The sequence below is a fragment of the Xiphophorus maculatus genome, chromosome 19 (assembly GCF_002775205.1).
Source record: "Xiphophorus maculatus strain JP 163 A chromosome 19, X_maculatus-5.0-male, whole genome shotgun sequence".
NCBI lineage: Eukaryota > Metazoa > Chordata > Actinopteri > Cyprinodontiformes > Poeciliidae > Xiphophorus > Xiphophorus maculatus.
In genome coordinates this window covers 2,822,260-2,849,730 of record NC_036461.1, presented here as the reverse complement: position 1 = coordinate 2,849,730, position 27,471 = coordinate 2,822,260, and the positions used below count along the sequence as shown (strand labels likewise).

The following is a 27,471-nucleotide window of genomic DNA, read 5'->3' as shown; positions in this document are numbered from 1 at the left end:
CTGCTCAATGTCTATTAGATCACAGCGATAATCAGCCCTGAGTGGATATTCCCAAAGACTTGTAAGTGGTGTATGACGGCTAACGTGACTCAAATTTTAGATCGCTAACCCTGACGCCTGCATGTCCTCTGCTTTCCAGAGCCTGGAAGAAAATAGTTTGGTAAAGATAACGCTTTTAAATCTCTTAGTAAAATGTTTATAATTCTTGTTTTTTTTATTTTTTATCTGTAAACTTTCCAACGGTAAACAGGGTAGCAACTAGTATAGTTTAACGGTGAATATTAGGTCATTTTAATGGAGTTAGCAGCTCATAAAATATAACATTAAGAGCTAATTATGCTGGAAAGCTTTAAGGCTGATGATGATTTTGTCAACTGCATTTGAGTTTGTGTGAACAAGGCCGATTTTATGTCACCACCCTAAAATTCAATGTCTTTAAACAGAATTTTACCTTATAGACAAACAGAAAAAACACGTAGTTGTAAAGTCTAATTTTCACAAATCTTTAAAACTAAACTTGAACTGATTTGTTAAATTTATTCCTAATCTTTACCTCCAAACTACTGACTTACAGCTTAGCGGAGACCTGATGTGTGACTCCGACTGTAATCCTGAAGGATTGAGGTCATAAACTGGCCAGGTTTACTGGAACAGTTGGGCTTGACGATAAAGGACACAGAGGGGTTTTTAAAGCTCCTTGCACTTTATGCTTCATCTGCACTGCAAAAACATAAAATCTTACCAGATTGTTTCGCCTAGTTCATAATGAAAATATCTTAGTAAACTCGGAATAAAACAAAGCCAGCTTATAGGCAACTTTTCAGCAAGATATAGGAGCTTGTTTTAAGTGAATAATTCCTTTATTTTGTTGAAAAAAAATGGTTTCAATGATAGATTTTTTCAATTAAGCAAATACATTTTCCCATGTTATAACTGAAATAATCTGCCAGTGGAACTAGTACTTTTTGTCAATATTAAGGAATCATTGAATTATTGATTTAAACAAGCTCTGATATATTGCCAAAAAAGCTACTTGTTGTTTAGTTTTGTCTTAATTCAACTGTACTAAGATATTTGCACAAGAAACAAGACCAAAAGTATTTGATATGATTTTTTGTTTTTGCAGTGTAGAAACATAATGCATTTCATAGTATTCCTTTTTTGCTTGCCTGTTCAGCTGTACACAAACCATGCAGCATTTTATTGAAATAAACTGACGAAAACTTGACAGATTTATAGAAGGACTCTGAAGTTGTAATTAAGCTTCTGCTTCTCGTCTGTCTTTTCAACAAACACCAAGTTTGTTGAAAAGACAGACGAGGGTCCAGAAGGTAACTAACAGGATGAGAGTGAACGACCACGTGGCCCAGCAGGGATTACGAGCGGCAACAAGAAGGTAAAGAGATTAGACCGAAAACACAGCCTGCTTTTTTAACCTCGTCACTGTTGGCACCCTGGCAGCGCAGAAGGAAACCCCAGACCCAAACTTCTCTTCGTACCCGGACTCCCCTTCCTCCTCCCTCACTCCCTCGTGCTCCGTCCGTCCATACAGCCAGTTCTGCAGCCGGACCAGGAGCCGCTCTGGGGAACAGACGCAGGAGCAGAGCAGTGTGCCTGATGGGAAACGCCACCGCCTCCTGATGGACTTGACGTCAAGAGATTCTGTATTTTTCTGTTGTTTGACACCTTTTCTTCACACATGAGCACGTTGGAAGTGGTAGAGACATAATTCAGCCCATCATGCTTTTAAAGTCAGGAGTATTTCTCACCTTGTGTCTGTTTACTCTTCAGGCGAGTCGAATCAAAGGTAAGTAGAAAGACAGAAACTCTGACACTGCAAAAACACAAAATCTTACCAAGTATTTTTCTCTAGTTTCTTCTGCAAATATCTTATTGCACTTAAAATAAGAGAAAACTAACTCACAAGTAACTTTTCAGCAACGAGTTACTTATAAGTTAATAGCTTAAGTCAATAATTCCTTAATATTGATGAAAATGTTCTTGTTCAATTGGCAGATTATTTCAGTTATAACATGGGGAAAAATGTCTTGTTTTCTATATTTTTTTAACTCGTCTTGAGAAGGCATTTGCAGAGTTTTAATCATTTTATTTTAATGCTTTATTTACTTAACTGAGTCACATTTGACTCTTAATTATCCAGAATTGTCAAGCTCAACATAAACCTTTCCAACACTGCAAAAACACAAAATCTTACAAAGTTTTTTTTTTTGTCTAGTTTCTACTGCAAATCTCTTAATACACTTCAAATAAGATACAACTAACTTACAAGTAACTTTTCTGCTACATATAGGGGCTTGTGTTAAGTCAAAAAATCCTTAATATTGCTGAAAAAATAAGTTATCACTTAGTTTTTACTTTATCAAGACATTTTCTTCATGTTCTAAGTTTAAACAGTAAAACTTGTATCTTGCTGAAAGGTTACTTTCAAGTTTTTGCACTTAAATAGTTAAAACTAAAGTATTTGAACAAGAAACTGGACAGAAATAGTTGGTAAGATTTAGTGTTTTTTGCAGTGGAGTTGGAAACTTTGTGTGCTGCTTTTCATATGTGGTTGAATGACAGCCCAATTCAGGCGTGTTTGTGTCAATAAAATAGTAGGTAAACATCACAAATCCAAAATGTCAGCTCCATCTCAGGGATATTAGATTTTTGGATGTGAAGCAAATATCAAACAGCTCGCTATGAGTTTTTAAGGTCATGAACATTTTCCGCCAGTCAGCCTGACATATGAGAATTGTTCACCAGGATGGAGAGTTTTAGCAGAGCGAAAATGTTTTCCGTTTGTCTCGCTCGGTACGATGTGCCCCGGGGTGAGCTCATTATCCCAAAGCAAACAAAAGCCATTTTGTTCTCACTGTTGCGGGACGCTAATCTTTTCTGGCTTGTAATTCTCTAGTGGGGCCTTTTTCAGGCGATAATGTCCACTCGCTAACAGTCCGTCCTCCTGCGCCTTGTGTCACTGCATGTGTGCGGCAGCTGCCAGCTTAGGGAGATGATTTGTTGAAGGGACTCAGCTGACCGACTGTAAGCAGGTGGAAATTGTCTTAAAGGTGACCTATTATGCTTCCGTGAACAGGTTAGGATACCTCTATGGACGTCACAAAACATGTTCGTTACATTTTTTGCACAAAATCATTCTTGGATAATGAGATTTTAGTTTGCTCAGTTCTGCCCGTTTTGAGCTCCTTTCAGAATAAGTTGTTTTAGAGCCTCTCGTCACTTTACATTTGTGTAATTATACAACCATACATCTTTGAAAAGCAGAAGTAGAGCCTCCTGCACAACCAACAAGAATGCAGCGAGTGGTTTCTGGATAGTAAGTCAACAAATAAACATTTGTCTTTTCCAGCAGCCATTGTACAGGTCATACAGTGGTAAAACCAGCTGACCATACGTGCTGGAGCTCAGCTTGGGTTGCTAGGTAACAGGACTGGGCTTCCCTGGGGTTGCTAGGTGAGGGACAATGGTTGCTGCTTTGACGTGTTACAATCCAGAGGTTTTTGAAACGACTCATTTTCCACATTCCAAAAAACATTAACTTATTACCAAAAACAACTGGCTGATATTTTTTTATTTTAGCACTTGGGCTGTTTTGAGAACAGCAAGAGATAACAAAGGGAAGTAAAAAATAAATTTTGTATAATACATCTGCAGCTGACTTGAAACCAAATCAATAAATATTAGTTTTCTATGAATCTACAGAGTAGACCCCAGCCAATTCCCCAGCCAATTCAACAATATGAAGCTGCATAAAATTATGTTTATTTGTATTTGACCTGAATGTTAAAGTTTGGTCTTTAAAACCATATCTAACAAAACTCCTGTAATTCTGTTTTAGCGTTTGGGTTTTATGAGGACAAATCGTTTAAAATGTTTTCTTTAACAGTAAAGTCAAAGTTAAGGAATCAAAATATTCTTTCTTCACCTGCAGACATGGAGAAATACAGAGGAAGAATAAAAAAAATAAATGTGTAACATAAATAAAATATAGATATATTTTACATATAAAAACCTTACCTTTTACATTTTGTAATATAAAAGGTATGGATTCTGTAAAATGTAAGGATTTTAATTTTACAGAATGTAAGGATTCTTTACAGGGCTCATAAAAAATAAAATCCTTGCATATTGTAAGGATTTTACAGAATTAGTTTGAATTATGTACAAACTAAAAAAGTCATAAAAATTGCTAAAAGGTAAAGAAAAATATGTATAAAATCTTCCTTCTATAACTGAAAAGTTAAAAGTGAAAGCTGATTCAGGAGGGTTGAGCGATGATGCACCCAAAAATAATTTATTTTGATTAGCTTAGAGAATAGGCTGATATGATGAACTCCAGAAATACTCCGCCTGAGCAAAATTTAATTGAAGAGACAGAGATTGCCTTCAGTCTAAATCTAATTTAATTCGGTTCATTTTATTGGTGTATCCTAAAGCAGTTAAATTCAGTTTATGACGGTTGATATAAAATGTTTTCCATCAGAGGAAGCCCAGCCGATTGCATGATTCACAGACCTTCAGCAATCCCTCCTTCTGAGCAAGCATGTGGCGACAGTGGATTGCATTAAGCCACTAAACAGCTTTTCATTTGATAGAAAATAGAGGTGCAGTAAAAAATAATCAAATCACAATTCCTGTTGCTGGGATTCTGAATTGACTCAAAATCAATTTTAAAATGCCTTTAAATTGTACGTCTTTGTTGGTATACTGCATATCACTCGGCCTCTGTCTGTATTTTCAATAATTCTTTGATATTCTTTTATGCAAGTAAAACCCAGGCAGCTAAGCTGACCTAATACTGGTAGCTTAAGTTACAGATGTTTATGCACAAACTTTTTTTATTTACACTCACTTATTCCTTTGGTTTGTCTTCAGCCTTTTCTCAGTTTCCTAATCCAGGAGCTATGATAGTTTATTTGGGTGCAGTGACCTCCAGTCTGTGTTTTGGGGCTCATAAATCCTGGCTTATTGTCTTAAGAAGTCCTGGAAGATTTGCCAGCTGGCGTCACAATCAGGCCTTTCTTCTAAAATTATTCAACAAGGCTGCCGGCCCACACATTTAGGATCATCATGCCGGCTTTTGTTACGCTGCAAAATTACTCTGTTGAACAACAGAAGTTCTGGCAGAGCTTCTAAAGGTAAACAAAATAGCTTTTCTTATTTTTAGGTAATTTAATCTGTAATTCAGGCTGCATTATGTGAAGCATCTCTCTGACAATCAACTCTTGATTTGACACGCTGCTTTCATTTCCCCCTTCTTTCTCTGCTTCCCTAGAAATCACAAAATCTCACCAAGTATTTTAGTCTCGTTATTAGTGCAAATATCTCAGAAGACTTGAAATAAGACGAAACTCACTTACAAGTAACTTTTCAGCAAGACATAGGAAATTGCTTTAGGTAAATAATACTGAGAAGAAGTACTAGTTCCACTGAGATTACTTCACTTGTTACAAGACATTTCCCCCATCAAATAAACATAAATAAACAATAATTGGTTTCTTTTGACTTTCGGTATGTTTCTGCACCGAATGTCTTTGGTACGTTTTCTCTCAGTCAGTTGTGTTGGTTTCTTTGCTTATTTGAATTACTTTGGTTGTTACATGTATTAGAAACATCCATCCATCCATTTTATTACACCCTTGTCCCTAGTGGGGTCGGGAGGAGCTGCTGCCTCTCCAGTTAACGTTCTGGGTGAGAGGCGGGGTCACCTGGACAGGTCGCCAGGCTGTCGCAGGACAACACAGAGACAGACAGGACACACAACCATGCACACACACTCACACCTAGGGAGATTTTAGAAAGACCAGTTAACCTGACAGTCATGTTTTTAGACTGTGGGAGGAAGCCGGAGTACCCGGAGAGAACCCACTATGCACAGGGAGAACACGTAAACTCCGTGCAGAAAGACCCCGGCTGGGAATCGAACCCAGGACCTTCTTGCTGCATATTAGAAATATGTCAAGCACATTTTAAAACACTGAAGGGATTTAAAATGAAAGACGACTAACAAACAAACAAAATATCTAATGGTATTAAAACAATTAAAAACACAGACACAAAATGTAATTGTCTAAAAATGGTGTCAGAAAAATGGCTTTAAAAATATTTTTGCTGCTGTATTTAGTCAGAAATGACAAAAGAGCCAAGAAGCAACTGTTCTTTCACCTCAAGACAAAGTGTTACATTTTTCCTTTTCATTTATTTTTTGCACTTTTGCATAACTTCTTCCAACCACAAACCATCAACTCCAAACTTTCCATACATAAAAGTTTCTAAATGACTTTGCACCTGAAATCAAACACACACACACACCCCACACACACACACCCCCCCACACACACACACCCACAGAGGAGTTCTGTGTGGCATTTAGTCCAAAGATAAACCAGTATATGTTTCATTGCAAACGTTAAAATTCTGTTAAAACACATTCACAAAGGAAGCAGCAGAGACTAGAACTGCTCAGCAAACGCCGTAAGTCACTTTGTTGGATTAACTGCGGAGCAAATTAAATACTCCTGACAGATAGTGAGCCTTGGCTGACCCGTTCCTGACGCTAAGGGACAGACAAAGGTTAATGTTTTAATACTCACTCCTGTAATTTAAACTTTTAGTTTAAACTTAATTAAGTTCACCGTCAACTTAAAGGAAAGACAAAGAGACAAAAGCAACAATGAGATGTTAAAGTTCCCACAAACAGTGAATCTTATAGCGTGTATTTATATTTTTACTGTTTCACGCTTTGAGAAGAAAATGGCGGCTGAATGTTTCCACATTTAACCCAGTTCTGATGTAAACAGAAACCAACCACAGATTCACTAACATGCTGTTTGCCATGATGATTAACGTCAGATTTATTCATGCTCACACGAGAAAAACGAACCCAGAGCCAACAAATCTTTTCATCTTCCACTTTTCCTGTTTTGTACATTTTTGGACCTAATTACTTTATGCAGAAGGTTTGTGTTTAATTATTGTGCGACTTGGCAACATGTTACCAAAAGATTTGACCATAAGGTGATATTGGGATAAGTCCGTCTGAAAAACAGCCAGCTCCGGAGGAACTCAATGTTCCAGCATTTTTGCTGTTTTCTGGAAGTTTGTTCCAGATTAGAGGAGCATAGAAGCTGAATGCAGTTTCTCCATGTTTGGTTCTGGTTCCGGAACCAGAAGACCTGAGAGGCCTGGAATAGTTTTCTGGCTGATTACCTGGTGGTCCGGTTTGTCAGTCAAACCTCGCTCAGTGCAAAAATCAAAATTCAAACATACTTTATTTGTTTATTTATGTTGTATCTCATTCATTCAGATTCTTCAAAGAGTTATTGAAGATGGTGATGGCTGTAGGCAGTGGTTGATTTTTAGACCTTTGCTGAGGTAAATAAGATCTGTTTCACATGTAAGTTTTGGCCGATCACCGATCCCCCAAAATTAAGGAAATTGGGGCCGATTTTCTTTTGGTGTACCTGTAGTCTGAAAGGCTGATGAAACAAAAGTATTAGTTCCACTGGCGGATTATTTTACTTGTTACGAGACATTTTCCCCAAAAGTGAAATAATCTGCCAGAGGCACAACAGTAGTGCTTTTCATTAATATTAAAGAATTACTGATAGAAGATACAAATAGAAGCTATTTGTAAGTTAATTTGCCCTATTTAAAGTGAACGAAGATATTTGCAATAGAAACTAACCAAAAATACTTGGTAAGATTTTGTTTTTGCAGTGAACCAAATAAGACTCGGTTAAAGTTGCAAATATCACAACTTTTTGAAACAAGACAACTTTTTAGACTACTGTAGAAGCATTTTATTTCTCTTTTTAGGATTAAAATTAAAGATAATTGTTTTTGATTTTTTAAAAAGCACATTGGTTGAAAGTAATGACAAGAGAAACAGATCTGAAAACAAGTTACTGTTACTTTTTGTGTCATTGCTTTTGGAAATTCAATGCAGAAAAACTGCCTTTGTTATATAAAAATGCTAATTGGTTTTGCCTAATTTTTGGCTAAAGTTATTGGGAGCCAGTGTGGAAGGTCAAAAGAGCACATGGGATAAACCACCAACAATAAGAAATCTCCATTCAGGTAGATAAAATAATACCAACAATGTTCCCAGAAAGACTTTGCCCAAACTTCATTTTGTGTTTACTTTGTAATTCCACCAATTCTCATCAAATAACTGACATAAACATGACAGCCTGTTCAAAATAACTAACGTTTGCTGTGATTACCCAGTGGTTTGTTGAAACATTCCTGCCTCCTCTTTTGTCTCTCCTCCTGCAGAACTGAATGACATAAACCTTTCTGGGCTCAGAGACGTGAAGTACCGGCATTTTCTGGAAGCTTCCCGACCCATCAGGCATGCGACCAACGTCCGGTCCGAGCAGGACGGACAGCGGGTGAAGAGGTCCGCCGTCCACACCACAGGCGTCAAAGTGTGTCCCCAGGAGACGATGAAAACCGTCATTGGCAGCCACCGCGCCTACTACAAACTCAGAGGTAGATCCACTTTGATTGTTGAAATGAATTTTATATAAAATCATGACCTGGCTGCTCAAAAAAACACATTATAAAGCATTTTTATGATGTCACAGTCAACTCGGAGGGTTTTCAAAATAAAAATGCTGATGATAAAATTCAACAGAGGCACTTGAATTGTTGACGAAACGCACAGACATCCTCCAACATGCATTGTGGGTGTTTTAGGGGAATTAAACGGGGATGCAACGATTGCAAATGGCTTCTTATCAAAGTCATCCCAGCAGCTGCTGCAGCGTGTCATTTCAACGTGAGACAGATTAAATTGTTCTTTTAGAGGTAATAGCATCGTTTCAAATGGGTTTGTGGCAGAATACGTTTCCCACAGGCGTTGGACAATGTGGCGCTCATTACAGGCTGAAACACGTGGCTGCTTTACTGGTCCTCTGCTCCAAACGTTTAAATATTCACTAAAATATCGTCAACAAGTCGTAAATATACAGTTCACTCTTTTGGAAACGTGAAGAAAAATGATTGTAGGATGTATAATGAAAATAAATCATCCTAATCTTTGCAGATTTATTTACACATGTCAAAGTTTAGTACAGCTATCATATTGTTGTAATAAGCAGTTACATAGTTTAACTATTTTCTGATTAACTAAATTCTTGTTGTTTTTTGTGAACAGCCATAATCATTTTTATTATATTCTGATTTATTCTAGAGCACTTGTACTTTAGTAATCTAAATAGTTACTCTTTAGTTTCCTTACTGTAAAAACACAAAATCTTGCCAAGTATTTTTGTAAAGTTTCCAGTGCAAATATCTCAGAGAACTTTAATAAGACAAAACAGATTTTCAAGTAATTTTCAGTAAGAAATAGGTGTTTGTTTTAATTCAATAATTTCTTGGTTAATAAAAACAGTACTAATTCCATTGGCAGATTTTTTCTCTTATAATATGGGAAAAGTGTTTTGTTTTCAATATTTGTTTGTTTTCAGAAGGTTATCTTTTAATACTGTTATTTTACTTTTATTTCTTTGTTAAATTGTCACGTTTGACCCTGAGTTACCCAGAACCGTCAAGGACAACAAAAACCTTTTCAGCACTGCAAAAATACGAAATTATTGTCTTGTTAATGAATAATACTCTTGTTTTAAGTTGAATATTGATAAAAATGTTCTAGTTCCACTGGCAGATTTTTAAATTTTATAACAAGACATTTTTCCTGTTTCAAGTGAAAATATCTGCCAGTGAAACTAGTATTTTTTTCTATATTAAAGAACTATTGGCATATTTATCTTGCTGAAAAGTTACTTTTGAGTTAGTTTTCTGTTATTTGAAGTGCGCTAAAATATTTGACCTAGAATCAAAACAAGTATTCCTGGTTAGGTTTTGTGTTTTTGCAGTGAACAGCGTACGCCTCGTTCAGTCGTGCTTTTGAGGATTCTCTGTTTTAAACCAAGGATTTTGTCGTCAGTTTGTCAGGAAGCAATCTGGGAAGCATTCCGGATCTTCCTGGACAGAGTCCCGGCCCCGGAGGAGTACCGGACCTGGGTGTTCACCTGCCAGCATCAGAACCTTTGCATGGACGACCTGGCCCAGAACTTCAGCAGCTCTCAGGAGCATCTGGACCTGGTGGCCAGAGTGAGCAATGCAGACTCACAGCAGCTCCATGAAACTCACATTTCATCACAACTTGTTTACCTTTAAGATTAAAATTAAACTTTTATGGATTCCACTTTCTTTTTTCATTTCAGAGAGTAGAAGAGGCTGAAAGAGAAGGGTAGGGGCATCGTCCTCTGGATATTATATTAGATTAGTAGAACTATGTCAATGTTTTTACCTAAATTTGTCTTATAATATATCAAAAGTATCAGTATGCTAAATGAAGTAGCAGGAGATTTTTGTATATTACACATGATTCAGATTTATTGGGAATCAACATAAAGTTAAAGAATGTTTTAAAGATCATTATGGAACAAGTAGAAAAGCTGCATTTATTGCAACTCAGACTTACGATGGAGCATAGATGAAAAAATATAATGAAATCTGGCCAACTTTTATCCAAAACTTTGAGATTTCAAGAATAATATCATATTCTTACAAGAAAAAAAACTTGAATATTTTCTGCTGTTTAATAATGTAATTGGCAAAAAAGTCAAATCATTGTACAAAACAAAAAACAAACACTGTATATGATTCAATTTGTCTAAAATAGGATTAAATATAATATTTGTAAAGAAAACACAAAGTTATTCCCAGTACATATCACAGTTGCAGGCAACAGAAAAAGGGGGAGGAGTTTCTGTCAGTTACTGGTTGCTATGGTAACCACCGACTGTCAAGTGCAGCACAACGAAACTTAAAATACAACAACAAATGTCTGGAGAAGCAACCTCTTGACTAAACGGAATAAATTCAAAGAATAAACAAACTTCACATCCACAATATTGGCAAAACAAAACCCTGTTATAAACCATGTGCAATTTTATTTTCTGTCTGTGAAATACTGTTCAAATTGTGACATATTCAGAAAAACACCCAAGTAAAAATATCACAGTAAAAAAAGATGTTCTATTTTCCTGTAGGTTTGTTGCAGCTAAGGAAGAGCCAAGCAGTGAATGTAAGTCTTGCCTTCGTTCACTAATCCATATTCTGTAAATCTGTGGAGTTAAGTCAGAGTTTTTCTGTAAAAATCTTTAATTTCAGGCAGTTGGACTCCTCCTCCCATTCTGCTTCCAGCAGAAACAGACGAGGTAAATCCACCATCAGAATTCACCGTCAGTTTTCCAGAAATACCTAAATTGTTTGTATCTTTTCGCTCCCCAGGTTAAAGACCTGATTAAGGAGAACTACGAGGAATACATTGTTGAGTTCAGCATCACCGTGTCTGACCCAACATACAGCGAAATGCTTAGCAACCCCGCAGCGCCGCATTACAACAGCGTCACCAGAGAGCTCAGAGACAAGGTGAGATCACCCGCCTGCAGCAAATGTCAGCACTTCTCCTCCCAGCTGTTGTCTTCACCTTTATGCAAACGCCGGCAGCCTGCGGTCGCTTCAGCAGCAGCGCCGGCTCTCCCAGGGAGGGTTGAATAACAACGCAGGAGGGAAAGGCCAGATTTTATTGTACTGTAAGAGGAAACCTTTCCCCGATTGATTTAACAGCTTTGATTCAACCTTTAGGATCTAAACTAAGAAGTGCAAAGAGATTAGTGACTAAGAGCAGAACAGAACCTCAGAAGTCAGGATTATTCCCTGCAAAAACAAGAATCTTTGTCTAGTTTCTACAAATGTTTTTAGTACACTTGAATTATGACAGAAATAACGAAAAAGTAACTTTTCTGCAAAATAATAATAAATAATTCCTGAATATAGACACAAAAAGTACTTCTCCCAGATTATTTCACTTAAAACTCAAAAAATGTCTCATTATAAGTGAAATTAGTAATTTTAAAAATCTTTTTAAGAATTATTGACTTAAAACAAGTTTATGTATCTTGCTGAAAAGCTACTTTAACATTAGTTTTAATAATAACCTTAATTTAGCAAGATAAAAACCTCTTTGAAATCTACAATCTCTTCTTGAAGATGGACTTGGCAAGACAGCAACACTGTTTATTTAAAACATGAGAAAAACGTTTTGTAATTAGTGAAATAATCTGCCAGTGGAACTAATTTTTTTCCAACAATATTAAGTAATTACTGACTAAAAATAAAATAAGCTCCTATAACTTGCTGAAAAGTTGCTTGTAAATTTGTTTTGTTTTATTTCAAGTGTACTAAGATATTTCCACCAGAAAAAAACTTTTTGTTTTTGCAATGTGAATCCTTTAAATTTATCACTCTGCCAAGAAGAAAACTTAATAACATAAGTTTAATTTTTAAAAATGAATTAGTAATAAATTAACTTTTTATTTATATTTCCGCTCATTCTAATTTACCTGTAAGATGATTAAAACTATGAACCTGGAGACAAAACCTCTCTGCACTTTTGACATTTTTCAATTCTCAGTTTTTTCTTTTCTTTGTAGATGGTTCACGTGTTTGAAAAAGTTCCAGGATTCAAAGAAATACGTGTTCTTGGATTTCGGTGAGTTTAATAAATGTTTTGGAAGCAAATCAACTAAAATAAAGAAAATGTGTTTACAGTTATTTCTTCTTCTGTTTTATGGGTTTACTGTCAAACTCAACTGCATTTCCTTAATAAATATGACTTAGTTTAGGGGAAAGTATTCAGGTTTTCCAACAGTTTATGGTTAACTGCTTAGAGAATTTGTTGCATAATCTAAATAAATGACCTAACTGATAAATTACTTTGCTTTGTGATTAAGTTTACTGAATTTTAGGGTTCCCCGTCTGAATTTCCTCCTACCAGTTTAAATTATATAAAAATGGGCCTTTGACAAAGAGTTACACAGTCAAAAATTAACAGCAGTAATTTGGGTTATTAAGCAATCTAAATATTTAGTTTCAAACTAAATATGGTTTGTAAACTAGATATTGAACATTTTATTTGGAACCAAATATTTAGCTCGATTAAACATTTTTCTTGGTACTAGTCATGAATTCATGAATAACATGGTAAAATATTCATGAAATTGAAACCGATTTATTTTTTATCATGCAAGACTAAATAACCCAAATTATTGTCTTTTATTTTTGACTTTACTAATGATACCAAGTCCCTATTTGAAACTTGAAACATTCTGAAGTGAATAAATAACATAATATAGGGTGTACATTAGTATTGGTATTATATCTTTATAAGCAACAGAAGACCTTTTGTTTATAAAAATATTTCCAACTTGAGACATGCAACAACAGGAGTTTAAGTGCTAGGCTAATGCTAGCATGTAACTTATGATTATTAGTCCAACAAAATAAAGCTGACAGCTTGTAAAACAATATTAGATGAAATTGGCCAAATAATAGCTCACAATTTGAACATCAACAGAGATTGGGATTTAAATTAATCAGGGATTTAAAAATGTTGGATTGATCTTTGCAGAACATTCAGTCTGTTCTGAGGCTTTCTTAACGGATTTTATTTGTGTTGATTAGCTCAGAGGATCTCTCTGTGCGCTACGCTGTGGTCTTTAACGGAGAAACGGAGCTAAACCAAGACTTTGACAGTTTGGAGATGGAAGAGAGAAAAGAGACAAACGAAGATGTGAATGCGCCGAAACTGAAACGCATCATCGTTACGGCCTTGAAGCAGGAGCCGACGCTGCTGCTGGACATACAGACACTCAGCTTTGAGGCTGGTAATCATTTTTACCTGAGTCTAATGATTATTATGGGATGTGTTTGTAAAGCTACACAGTAAAACATTAACAGTTTTGTTTTATTTATTCTGACAGAGAGAAAAAAATGTTTCCAAGTCATATTTTCACCATGTTATTCATACATTTATAGATGTCAGATTTTCCAATTAAATATTTATTTCACAAGCTATAAAGTTTAGCTTTCAAACAAAATATTTATTTAGGAGGATAAATATTTAGTTCTAATCTCAATGTTTAAGTCTAAGATAAGATAAGATTTATTTGTCATTGTCATCAACAGATTACAACGAGATTGGGAATATTAAATAATAAATATTAAATATTTATCTTACAATGTTTAGTTTAGAAACTAAATATTGTGCTAATTAAATATTTATTTTTGCTAACTGTATAGTTAACCCCAAATTAAACATTTATTTCTCTAACTAAATTAGTTCAAATTAAACGTTTAAGAGTAAGCTCAATATTTAGATTTCAAAGTAAATATTTGGTGTACAAACTAAATATTTTTTTTGCTAACCAAACATTTTGCTTATTAAAAAACAGTTGGTATAATATGCTGCCAACATCATATTTTGTTGAAAATGTTATTTAGCTCCAAATTCAATATTTATCTTGCCAAATAAATGCTTTTCAAAACATTTTATTTCACAACTAAATATTTTTCTAAGCCACATATTTAATTTTCAAACTAAATATTTAGCTTGCCAAATAAATATGTACGTTTCCAGCCAAATATTTAGATTATATGGAAATTAGCTTGCTGATAAGTGGAAGTGGATTATCAAAATAAAAGCTGGGTTTTGAGGGCCTTTATATAAAATCTGCTGCTATTAGAACTGAACCGCTCCAGTTAAATATTTAACTTGGAAATGAAATTAATTTAATTAACATTTTTTCCTCTAAATAAACGTGAATATTCCTGTTGTTTTATGTTACCATAAATTGTGGCTTTTAGCTGTTTTTGTTATTTTGCAGTGACCATGGTTTATCCGGTTGTGGACTCCATGTCCACACAGGAACCAGAAGATGTCAACCCACCCACCCAAAGTTTATTCCCCACTGTGGGAGTTTTGGAAAACAAGCTGAGGGATTCAGCCACCGTCAGACCAAAAACAAACACCTTTGTGCCTTTTATCCCCATCATCCTCCCAAAGGCCAGCTCTAGCTTTACTGATGGGACTCCTTCAATGGCAGCTGCAGAAGAAAAGCCCACTGAGGAGGAAGAGGAGGGAATAGAGGAAGAGGAGGCTCCAGTGGGTGATGGTGAAGATGGAGGTGAGTGAGACTCTGAGGTGACAGATGATGACCCTTCTTCCGGTGGATCCAGCTCATAAAGCAGAATGTCAAGGAGAGCCAAGTTTAAAAATTTAAAGCTTTATTGATTAACCACACAGTAAACTGTGGTTAGACTCCATTTAAAGCTATTGAGAGGTAATGAGAAGAGCTCTGGAAATGAAAACCGCATCAGTGTCGTGTTGGCTCCGTGTTTCGAACTGTTGGCTGCGGATCTGCAGAGTTAAATAATAACATCCAAACATAAAGGAGTAAAACAGAAACCAGCTGTAGAAAAACAGCAAAGTTTCTACAAGTTCCACCTGGTTAAATTAATCTTGTTTGTAAAATCATGAGTATTTAAACCTCAGACCTACAAGAACTCAACTTTTATTCAACCTGGCTATTATCTTAGGCTAAATGTTTCTTTCCCAACTTCTCTTGGTGCGTTTTAGTTGGTGCCCGTTTGCTCTTAGACTGTAATGGTGAAATTTTAACATGTTTTATACTCAGCAAATGGTTACATGAAACAGGTTTTAGCAAATTTAATTCGCACCAGCCCTGTTTAGTCCATTTTAATCAAACTCCAGTTTGTTTGTCTAGAAAGTCCGATTTGATTAAAATTCCAAAAAAAGTGAATCTGGTCCATTTTAACACCTACGGCTCATTGAAGTGAACTCTGGTTCGGTTTGAATGTCTATGTGAACTCGAGGCCTCTACAAAAGCAGGAAGTGGGCTACAGCGCAGTGCATTGTGGCTAAAGACAACCCAAACAAATGCGCTAGGCTAGCGCTAGCAAGACAAATGACTTGTGGACAAAAGAGAAATCCTACAACTGCTAAAATTTGACGCCACTCCATTTTTGTTTACATTTTTATGAAGAAAGAAGATGCGCTCAGTGTTTTCTTTAGAGGTTTTCATGTTGTTTTCTTCAGTGGTTCTTGATGCAGCGCCCCCACAGGCGAGGAGGGGAACATATTTTTAAAGGATTTGATTGGTTTGGCTCAGTCTGTGAGAAAAAGAACCACAGCATCTGAAACTGCAACAAATGTTGCAAGTTTGGTCCCAAATCTAACTGTACTCGATTATCAGCTGTGAAAATACCCAAAAATGTAAATAAATATAAAATCTCCTGAAGGAAAGGGGGTTGGATAGTAGAACAAGGATCCTTTGATTTAACTTCCCCAAACAAACAACAATAAGACAGATTTATGGGCAAATTTCTTTCACAGGCTGTTTGGTGCCTCCCACTGTGAGCCTCACAGTTTCCACGGCATAAAAACACTCTAATCCTTCAGGCAGGATGCAACAACACAGCAAATGATTGCTCACATTACACAGATAATGGAAAATAAATAGGACACAAATTATGTGAAATTTAAGACCAGTGATGGAAAATCTGAAGACTTTAAAAACCATCAGATAAATATTTTATGACTTTTTAAGATGCTGCTGAATCTGTAAATGATCAAAACAAAGAGCACGTATGAAGAAAGGAACAGTTTTTGTAAGAACTTTATTACTTTTAGTATTTCAGTGGTACTAAAATGACTTTAGGTTTTTACAGGGACCACTTTTAAAGTTCGTATTTTCTATTTTATGGTCTCATATCTTCCTCCTGCTCCTGAACATCTGGCGGAAATCAAGTGAGATATTTCTGTCACAGTGTCGGGGAGGGACACACAAACGTAAGAGTTTGTAAAAAATAATCGTATACAGTTACAGCATCTAAATGCAACCTTGATTGACCCAGGAAATAGAAATGACAGCATGATTAGACTTGGTGTTGTCACTTTACCCTTGGAAAAGCTCCATCAGCAGGGGGCCGGCCGGCCGGCCTCTGGCCCAGTCATCACCAAGTCACGCTGCGCTGCTCAGACGCATTTCATTAAGTCACAGCAACATTTTCCCACCTTGACAGCTGAGACCCAAACTTTAGAGAAATGTGTGAAAAGCCTCTGGTGCAGCTACAGATGTCATATTTAATGAAAATGGTTAATTTCTAATATATTCCACGGTGGAATGTTTATATAATAAAGTCAGCACCAAGTGTTTGGATTGGGAATAAAAAGAATAGTTTGTCATGTTTGATAAATGAGCTGCCAGAGTTGTGAAATTTAATGTTTAGGAATAATTTATATTAAAACAGGCATAAATCATACAGTTAGGACACATTTAAAAAAATTAATAAAAATAAAAGCACAGAAGCAGCTACAGCTCTGGCCAGAAATTAACACAGTTAGAATGAACGTTTAGAAACATATCAAATATTGATTAACCTTTAAAACTGTTATATGTGAAAATGTGAAAACAAACAAACTGCCTTTAGTTTCTTGAATGTTTTCCTCATAATCTAAGTATTCACACAAACAGTTTCAGAAATTAAACTGGAACATGAGTGAGTTGCTAATCCTCTGCCTGAGAAATGTTTGAAAAACGTCTCGCTTTTAAAATCCCAGAACCAGCGGTGAGCTCATTTCTGCTAACGTCATGTTCTCCGCCTGCGTTGAGGCACAGCTAAGATGTTTACTGTGTATCCAGAAGGCAGCAGTTTAAAGTCCTGTGTGCTTTCTGAGCGAAGTCAGAAACAAAGTTAGCAAAACACAACAGTTACAAAACTGGAACTATGAGTAAAACAACAACTTCTTGTAGCACAAACTGTACATGTAGGTGCGTGATCACAAATTGATATACTATGTTGACTGGCCAACTCAACGTTTACACTCACATGAAAATGGCTGCAAAGAGATGCGCAATTATACAACCATACATCTTCGAAAAGCAGGACCAACCATTTTTGTTGGTCCTGCACAACCAACAAAAACGCAGCAAGTGGTTTCTTGATGGTAAGTCAACAACAAAACACTTGTCTTTTCCAGCAGCCATTGTACAGCGCATACGGTGGTAAAACCAGCTGATTAAATGAGCTGGAATTATGCTTGGGTTGCTAGGTAACGGGCTGGACTTAGTTGGGGTTGCTAGGTAACTGTGCTGTGCCATTTGAATGTGGCTCAACACCAAAACACATTACCTTATTGCCAAAAATATGTTGTTTTTTTTTGTAAAGCCCTTGTGCCGGTTTCAGAAGAAGTAGAAACGCAAATATAAGTACAAAACTGTAACTGTAATGTGTTTTTGAATATAGAAATGTAAATGCGACCCCTCTGCTGTTTTGTTTCTTTTCACCAGATCTGGAGCTGGTGGGAAGTTCGAGCTCCAGGCCTGAAGGAGATCAAACTGCTGAGGTGAACTTGGATCCACCCACAGCTTCCGCTGACCCGGTTTCCACCCGTTCATCTGCTGAGGACGCCGTCCAGGGCAGCGAACCTGGACCAGACGTGAAGCCTTTACCGTCCCCTGAGGACGGAGGGGAAGGTCGATCAGATCTGACCCCGGTCACCCAAACCGCTCCTGGAGATTATTCACACACCGCAGATGGAGTAACAGAGCAACAGGAAGAGGAGAGCGGGAGCGGATTTGCGTCAGAATCTGATGAAGGTCCGTACGGCTCGACAGCCGCGCCTGCGATGAGACAAGCCCGCACACCTGTGATGACCGCTGTGGAGAAGAGCAAAGAATTGGTGGTTTTCTTTAGCTTGAGGGTCACTAACATGATGTTTACTGACGACCTGTTCAACAAGAGCTCCCCAGAGTATAAGTCACTGGAGAATACCTTTCTGGAACTGGTAGGTACTCAAGCTTTTGTGATGGATGTTATGCTTCTGCATGCTTCACTGTCCTACCTTATATTATGAAACCAGGCTAAACTGTAATAAATATGACTGACTAAATATGGCCGTGCTAAGAAAAAAATTAAAAATTACAAGAATAAAGTAAATATATTATCAGAACAAAGTCATAATATGACATTATTCTAGTGTTATTATCATCACAGATAATAATAATGGTAATATTATTCGTGCTTCTTTATTTTTGAAATATTATGACTTTATTCTCATTGTTTTGACTTCATGCTTTATGCTTGTCAGAAATAATGACAAGCTTTTTTTGACAAATAACTTCATTCTTATGACTTTATCCATGATCTATTATGACTTTATTCTATATGATTTTATTTTTGAAATATTATGACTTCATTCTTACATTAATATGACTTTATTATAATAATTATGACTTTCTTCTTGTATTATTTTGACTTTATTCTTGCAATTTGTTTTTTTTTCATGGTATTTCTTACTATGGCCCTCACACTGCAGCTTAAATAAAAACGTTGCAGTTGTAGAAAACTTATTGCACCACTGCTCAACATTTTTGTGGGGGGAAAACAGGAACAGACGAGGAGTCTGTGTGCTGTGCAGTAAGTCTTATCCTCACAGTATAGAGAAGAGAATATATTGTTGCTGTTGTTTTTGTTTTTGTTTTGTAAAAATGGGAGATGTCTTCAAACCGAAAACCTGCAGTATGCTAACACTTTTGTTTCAAAGGAGCCGCCATGTTGACGGTGTGGAAACAATCGTGGTGAAATTGTTCTGTTTCACTTAGACTCAGCACTTTGGGTCCAGAAACCAGCCAAACCCTGGAGCTTCCAGTAAATCTGGGCTGGGGAGACAGACAACGTTAGCCTCCATACCGGTATCTTTTTATCTGTTTCCATATTGGAACTTCTCCTCCTCAGTTTGTTCACTAACAACGTGAAAAATGCAGTACGTAAAACCAGAAGCCTAACATCCTAACATTCACACATTTCCATACTGAAAAAGATTTTTCTTTTCTGTGCTTCTCATCTTTTTGCCTTAATCTTTTGAGTCACACTGCAGTTTTTTTTAAAAATCTGTCCTGAAAATATTTCACTAACATTCAGTTTGTGCTGCTGCTGATTTGCTTGTCTGTATTTATGTTTCCTTGTTATCTTAAAAAGCACACATTCTTGTAAAATCTGTTTGTATTTTCCATTTGTGTGTGATTTTTTTGAAATGATGTAAGACGTAAGTGGATATGAGAGGAAATTCACAGGTTGCAAAGCCAAACAGGATGAATCCAGTCTGCAGGACTTTTACATAACTAAAAGTCTGCAACACTCAAATTGTTGCTCAACTGTGAACAGAGGTTTCTTTTCTTTGTTTTAGCATTGAGCTGTTAGAGTTTGGTTTGTGGCAGCTTTGTAAGATATTTTTATTTTCTGAGTTTCTAAGCAGTATTTCAGTTGGTAATTTTAAAGTTATTATCTAGCACACATTGTTGGGAGGGAAAATAAGGACGAAATGCGTTAACCTTAAAGAGGCTTCGCCTGGTCCCAAACTTGCTCTGTGAGTTTATGTAAATATTCTGAAAGTAAGAGAGATCTGATGAAAGTTCAGCAGCAGAAGATTTAACTGAAAAGGGAAAGTTTTAGGAAACGGGTTTGTGCTTTGTTGCTGAGCCACTGAAAGTTTAGTGTGTACAATGTTAGTCCAGAGCGTTGACCTCGACACAAACCGGTCGAATATTTGATTTTATCCCTTCTCTCATCTTCACTGTGTGAACTGTTCTGTATGTTACAGTGCAGAAAACAGGTGAGAACATATTAACTGTTCAATACAAAACACAACCTTAGCAAGCTTTAAACTCTAACAAAATGCCCGAATGGTATCAGGTTTGCTTGTCAGATGTGATAAGAATATAAAGAAGTGAAAAACGTCTCTATTACTGAAGGAAAAGTTTGTTTTTCACACAAACCACCAGAGTTGCAGGGAGATTAAAAGTGGTTGTAGCCCTGATTCTCGTCCTGTGCAACCTGCATTTTTCAGTATCATCTCATAAAACAGATTTTAGAGGCTGAGTTACTGAAACTTTTACAAACTTACTTTCCAAAACTTTCCAGGCCTTTTTCGCCAAAACTTGTTGGCTATTTTTTGATAACTTCTCTCTGTCTTTCAGAGCTTATGGAACTTCCCTGGATTTTATTTGATTTTATTTTCCCAGAATATACTGGGAAATTCTTTGGAAACCTACTGGTACTTTTTAAAACACACTTTATAAAATTCTATTCAACGGGGCATTTTTGCAGAACTTCTTGGTTATTTTCCTGCCCTTGGCGGGTATCATAATGACTTTTTAAAATGAAAGTAATATTTTTCAGGACATTATCAGTTATTTTCTCAAACCTTACTTGTTACTTTCCTGAACTTTCCTTGAACTTACTGCTTGCTTGCATTGAGCTTCTTGTAACTTTTTCCTGGAAGTTCTGGCGTATCTTTACAGAGGTTTCACAGACCTGACTGCATTTCTTCAAACATTTTACATCATATATTCGTGGATGTTTCATGGAACTTAAGCAGTACTTTTTAAAACTTCATAGTTACTTTACACAACACTGCTGACATTTCCTGACTACTTTCTGTTATGGAACTTACTGGTTGCTTTCTGAAACCTTCCTTGAATTCACTGGTATCTTAATTGACAACATGATGGTTATCTGCCTTTAACTTGCTGGAAAATTCATTGAAATGTGAAACATGAGTGTTTTCCTTGAACTTATTGGGCACGCTTACATTTTACAACTTACTGGTTACTTTCCTGGATCTTTGATTAAACTTATTTTATACATTCCCGGACATTCTGGCTGTTTTCCTTTAATATACCCCATGATTTCTGAAACGTAACAGAATTCCAGAAAGTTACTTGGAAAATAACTTACTGGTTATTTTAAAAATAAATATGAGCTACAAAACAAAAGTTTACTGTAACCTTTAGGCAACTTTATTTGAATTTTCTTAGAATTTGCTGTTTGTTTACGTAACTTTCTGGTTATTTTTAAACTGCTCTATAGTTTAATGGAAACTGTGGCTCAGTTTCCAGAACATGTTGGTTTGAAAACTAAAACCAATTAAAGAAAAACTTTCCTTAATATACAGTGAAGTAGCGTTAGCTCCTCCCACTCTGTGTGCTGCAGAAGTGATTTTATAGCGTTGCAAAAAAGTAAAATCATCGTTTAAGGCTCAATATTATAGACAAAACTATTGAGTTTTTGTTTTCTTATTAGTTATTTTGCTACTTCAACTTGCTTTGAATGTGGTGCTAGCAAACATATGTAGCATAAAAAATTTATGGTGAATGTTGCTTCTTAGTTGTAGCAACTGTTAAATGACTAAATGCAATTTTAACATGATCTATATTCGATTGTGGAGTTTATTTTACTACTTATACAGACAAAAATGCAGCATGGCTTCACATTTACGATGTTACATTATTTGCATGTCTGATGCCTTAAATATAAATCAGTTTGGCTTAGAATAGTAAGTGAATGATCTTTGTGAACAGTTTCGGGATGTTTTTCTGATTTATGCTTATGTTCTGCTAAAGCCGAGTTAGTTTATGCATGGAGGTCAGGAGACCTTTTGCTGTTTTAGTCTTCGGTTTGTGACGTGGAGTAAGCAGCTTAGAGGTTCTCGTCAGCTCCTGCATCTCACACTTTGTGCTAATGCTGGTTTCAATCTCCTTACTGTATCTGCATGCAATATAACTGAATGTACCACAGGAAATGGAATAAAAACAATCAAGTCACTTTTAGTGTTGAAACATTAGTTATTATTATTTTATTAAGCTGTATTTAAAAATCGGCATTAGGGTTTGGTATGTTAGCATGCTTGCATGTTTAATATGAGCAGATGCATTGAAACATATTTCTGCAAGGATGAACGATGGACTGTCACAGATGTGTTGAGCTGGTTTTGATTCGTTTCTGTTCACAGGGTAACTTGTCTTGTCTGCAGAGAAACTATTGAAAGAAAAGCTGAAAGCAATGTATAGCTGGTAAAAGCAACACTCCATCTCCAATTTTTAGTGGTTGCTCAAACCTTGGACTTTGCTTGTTAACTAATTTGTTGAGCTTCCTGGCAAAACTAGATTTCAGATGTTTGATCCGGTAAGTATTTACCGCTCTGAGTGCTACCAATATATTCTGCGTTTCCATCACAAATGTGCGCAAACCTTTGTTGATATTCTGCTAATAATTTTCTAATTGTTGTTTCTTCATTAAGTAAGAAACACAATTAAAATCTCATTTGAGTAAGTTAACGTGATACGTTGTTAAAAACATGCGGCGTCATCCTCCTCCTTACACTTCCTGTTGTCTTCTTTGTGGTTTCCGCCAGTAGTAACATCCGGTGGTTGATCACGTGACTTATGTGATGCGAAAGTGTTTCAGTCGCAGTTTTGTGAATCAAAGTAATTTTAATACAGCAGAAAAACCACCTCATCATTGTGCAAAACCTTTTTATTGAAAACCTGTTTCCATTAACGAATTACAAATTTATTTTTGTAATTTCAATTTGCGCAATTGGTCAATGGGAACGCAGCTATATTCTCCTTTAAATGGGCGACTTCTTATTTATCTTAAATGATCCAACCTGGTTTCATCAGAAATCATAATGAACTGCTGAGTATCATGTAAATGAGCCCATTTAAACGGACACCGAATGCTCATATCTGTGTATATGTATGTTCTGTCGGCCCATTGTGGCTCGGATTACTCCTGTACCTACTGGTTTGTGAAGCAACCAAAAAAAATTGGACATGGAGTTCAGAAAGTGTTTTTTTCTTTATGTTGAATGAAAATAAACATGCCAAGCTGGTTAATATTCATGGTGACTCTGCAGTGACATCTGCACCAGGCCTGTTGGTTTTAACAGAACCAGTAGATACATGCGTAACTTTTTATGAAACCTTCAAGTTGTGGATGTAGAAGTTCTGTGGTTTGCAGTAGAGAGATCCTTTACAAATTATTGTGACAATTATTGTGTTTGTAAACTGTTTGCAAGTCGTTCCCTGCTGGTCCAGGTGCAGCTGCAGCGCAGTCAGAGCAGTGGCTCTGGGTGAAGTGTTGGCAGGTGATAGGTGCCCTCACCTGTCCTGAGCAGAGCGCCTTAAGGCTTCTTATCGCTCCTCCACCGCTCAGGCCTGCTAAAGTAGCGTAATCTCTTCCCCTCACGCTGCAGCAGTTTCATGTGAGCTCAACTTGGGAACCGTTCAGATCAATGACCCTGATGGAGCGCCGTTTCTTTAGCTGTCTGACCTCCTGCATCAGTTCCTTCATAGTTTGGCTTTCCACACTGCAAAAACACAAAATCCTACCAAATATTCTTTTGGTCGAGTTTCTAGTCCAACTATTTTATTACACTTGAAATGAGACAAAAATAACTTACAAGTGACTTTTTAGCAAGATATGAGAGCTGGTTTTAAGTTAATAAGTCCTTAATATTGACTAAAAAGTTTTATTTCGGCAGATTATTTCACTTTTCCATCCTATAAGTGAAATAATCTGCCAGTGGAACTAGAAGTTTTTCATCAATATTAAGGAATTAATTACTTAAAACAAGCTCTTATATCTGACTAAAAAGTTACTTGTAAGTTAGTTTTATTTTGTTTCAATAACTAATATGTTTGTACTAGAAACTAGACTAAAAATACTTGGTAAATTTTTGTGTTTTTACAGTGCAGGCATTTGCAAAACTATTCCGATAACTTTTTCATATTTTATCACAAACTTTCATGTATATTTTTGGAATTTTGTGTTTTTTCTTTTATTTTTTATTTATAAAAATCTAAAAAGTGTGTCATACATTTTTATTCCTCCCCCTTTACTCTGGCACTCCGAGATAAAACCCATTAACCTCAACTGCCTTCAAATGTTTCCTAATTAGTGAATGAAACAAACAGAACCATCAAACTTATGCAGACATGGGCGTCCAACTAAACCAGGGGGTCCAAACATTTTCATCAAGTCTAAAAAATATTGAGTGCTAAAAAATAGTTTTTTATCTACTCAACAACAAACTAAACATGCAGTACTTTATTTAAAATAAGTATTAGATTTGTACCTGGAAAAGGACGCGTAAATTATTCTAGATCCAAAACTTAAAAAAGTTCTGCAGGTTTACAATATTAAAAGAACACCATTGAGTCATTTCTGAACAATAATATCCGGATTTGGGTCGATTTTTCTTTGAAAGTGCTTCCTGTATTTAGCCAAGTTTATTAAATTAATTAAAAACAGATGTGAATGCAGCAAGTCTTACTTTTGAGTAACAGAAACTGGTCCTGGCAAGAGAATGCAAAAAAGATCTTTATTTAAAGACAAACACTTTGTGTTGTAGCCAGTATTTTTATTTTTTTTTACCCCTCCAGGGGGTCTTTTGTGGGCTCTAGTGTCCCTTATATGATAGTGGGCTGACAGGAAACGAGAGGGGGGGAAGACATGCGGCAAATGTCGTCAGGTCCGGGAGTCGAACCCGCGACGGCCGCGTCGAGGACTGAAGGCCTCCAAATGTGGGTCGCGCTAACCGCTACGCCACCACGGCACGCCCCGTAGCCAGTATTTTTTCATTGTCGGAAGGTTTTACTTTGACATCATTTTGAACACCTGAGCCTCGGAGTCAAAGTTGTTTGGGGCCGCACACAGTCAGTCCATGGGCTGCCAATGGCCCCTGAGCCACACTTTGGACACCCCTGATCTGAACTGACAGTCTGAACAAGAAGAGCATTAATCAGAGAAGCAGCCAAGAGGCAACTCTGGAGGAGCTGCAGAGAACCAAAGCTCAGCTGGCTAGCTAACTAGCTAGCAGATGAAACCCCAATCCGTCAATCTAAACTTTGGGGCAAAACATTTTCCTGTTTTTTCTTTGAAAAACATTGAAAACTGTCTTTCATTTTCCTTCTGGCCCAGGGATGCGCTGTCCCATGTTGGGCTAATCCCAAAACTAATCCCTGAAGATTGAAGGGAGATGAACAGTTTTATAAGTCACTGCATGTCTAAGTCATATTCAAATATATTTAAATTTAAAGTTTAGGTTAAATTAGAGTCAAAAGTAATTTTACTGCTTTAGATGTTTGAAGTAGCAACTTTAAATTATTCCATTGGAGTTTGATACATTTATAATGTAATTTAGTCTCTGCATCAAGTTAATCCAGTTAGATTTAGAAAGCGATGGCGCTGTGCGGAGCGAGACTATTTTATTTGTCTTGGCTCCCTCATCTTATTCACATGAACGACGACGAGGCATGCACATGAAATATTTAGAAAACGATAAATGGCTAAATTAGATAAAGCAGAGTGTTGTGTTGTGTTGCTTGGCTGCAGCCTGAGAAGGAAAACTATTTTCCAACACAAACATCTCTACAGTTATGCAGAACTTTTGTCCAAGAATTCTGGAGACACAAAGAGCCACAATAATAATAATAAAAAAAACTAATAAAGGAGAAGCAAGTTGAGTCAAATAGGGAAAATCTTATCTTTAATAAAAAAGATCTGCATGTCTCTGTACAATAAAATATAATTGAAAAAAGTGTTAATTTGTAAAAACTCGTTTAAGGAAGAAGATGATTTTTCTCTGCAGCAAATCCTAAAAACGTGGACTGATCAAAAACACGCCGGCTGAGAACAGATTTTTTAACAATCAGCTGGTTCCTTTAAAAATGTCCACAAACCTTTGTAAAACTTCCACTAATGTAAAAAATAAAGTGGAAAAAAAACACAGTTTCACAATTTCATTAGTTTCCATTAAAGAAAAAACACAATTAAAATCACATGTGAATAAGTTTGTTCATGTGTTAAGCCGTTAAAAACAAGCCGCATCATCCTCATCCTGTCGTCTTCTTCGTTGGTTTCGTCCGGTTGTCGGTCATGTGACTGGCGTGATGCAAAAAAGCTTTTCCTTTGCAGTTTTATGAAATGAACCCATTTTGATACGACCAAACAACCTCATCGGCAAAACTTTTTACTGAAAAACAAATGTTTTTCAAAATTGCCGTGTTTCCATTAAGCAAATTTATTATTGAAATGTCAGATTGAGCAGTTATATAATCAATGTTAAAGTAGCTACAATGATTGATTAGTTCCTGTCTTATTTAGGTTTTTGGTCCTGTTTGCAGAATTTATCCAAATCGCTGAGTCATGGCTGATTTCAACAAACCATCATTTTAGAAAGTATTCACACCTCTCCCTCCCTAAATGACCATTTTCTTCCTCAGCAGAAACATTCTTGGCAAACCAAGAATGTTCATAATAAAGATAAATATTTAAAACCTATTTTGTTCAATCTTGCTGAGGAAACTCCTGGTTCAGTTCCTGACTTTAGCTGTTGGCATACTGGACATCGTACTGGAAATATTTTCTTCCTGTTGATTGCTTTAAACCTACAGTTAACTGAGTGACTCTGTTCCTGCAAACCTCTTAGGATAAATGTAGGACAGTGTTGTTGTGGATTAGTTTTCTGTTTGAGACTGTTTACTTGCAGTACACATTCTTTTTATCAAACTATTTTATCCTTTCACAGTTTTTCTAATTTCCAGAATTAGCATTTTTGTGGCACCGGTGCTTTGAAACCAAAACTCCAATTTTGTTCTGCATCTAATTGTACAATCAGTGACAGAAAACTCATCCTTTCATGCTCACATCAAAATTTAATTACAAACT

The 27,471-nt window shown here is 36.3% G+C and overlaps 1 protein-coding gene across 2 annotated transcripts in view; it reads left to right on the top strand.

Annotated features, from left to right (window-relative positions):
* The window catches only part of LOC102230542 (interphotoreceptor matrix proteoglycan 1-like), a 34,143-nt gene continuing 6,672 nt past the window's right edge, over positions 1-27,471 (top strand). For both annotated transcript variants that reach the window (XR_002754420.1, XM_023352131.1), the window contains exons 1-12: positions 1-1,807; positions 8,299-8,514; positions 9,974-10,140; positions 10,254-10,279; positions 11,085-11,119; positions 11,206-11,252; positions 11,326-11,466; positions 12,531-12,589; positions 13,561-13,763; positions 14,763-15,062; positions 18,249-18,745; positions 19,563-19,652. Coding sequence is in view for 1 of the 2 variants with exons in the window: in XM_023352131.1 (XP_023207899.1) it covers positions 1,741-1,807; positions 8,299-8,514; positions 9,974-10,140; positions 10,254-10,279; positions 11,085-11,119; positions 11,206-11,252; positions 11,326-11,466; positions 12,531-12,589; positions 13,561-13,763; positions 14,763-15,062; positions 18,249-18,745; positions 19,563-19,652 (1,848 nt within the window). In the remaining variant the exon portion in view is untranslated. The remainder of the gene's footprint in view (positions 1,808-8,298; positions 8,515-9,973; positions 10,141-10,253; positions 10,280-11,084; positions 11,120-11,205; positions 11,253-11,325; positions 11,467-12,530; positions 12,590-13,560; positions 13,764-14,762; positions 15,063-18,248; positions 18,746-19,562; positions 19,653-27,471) is intronic.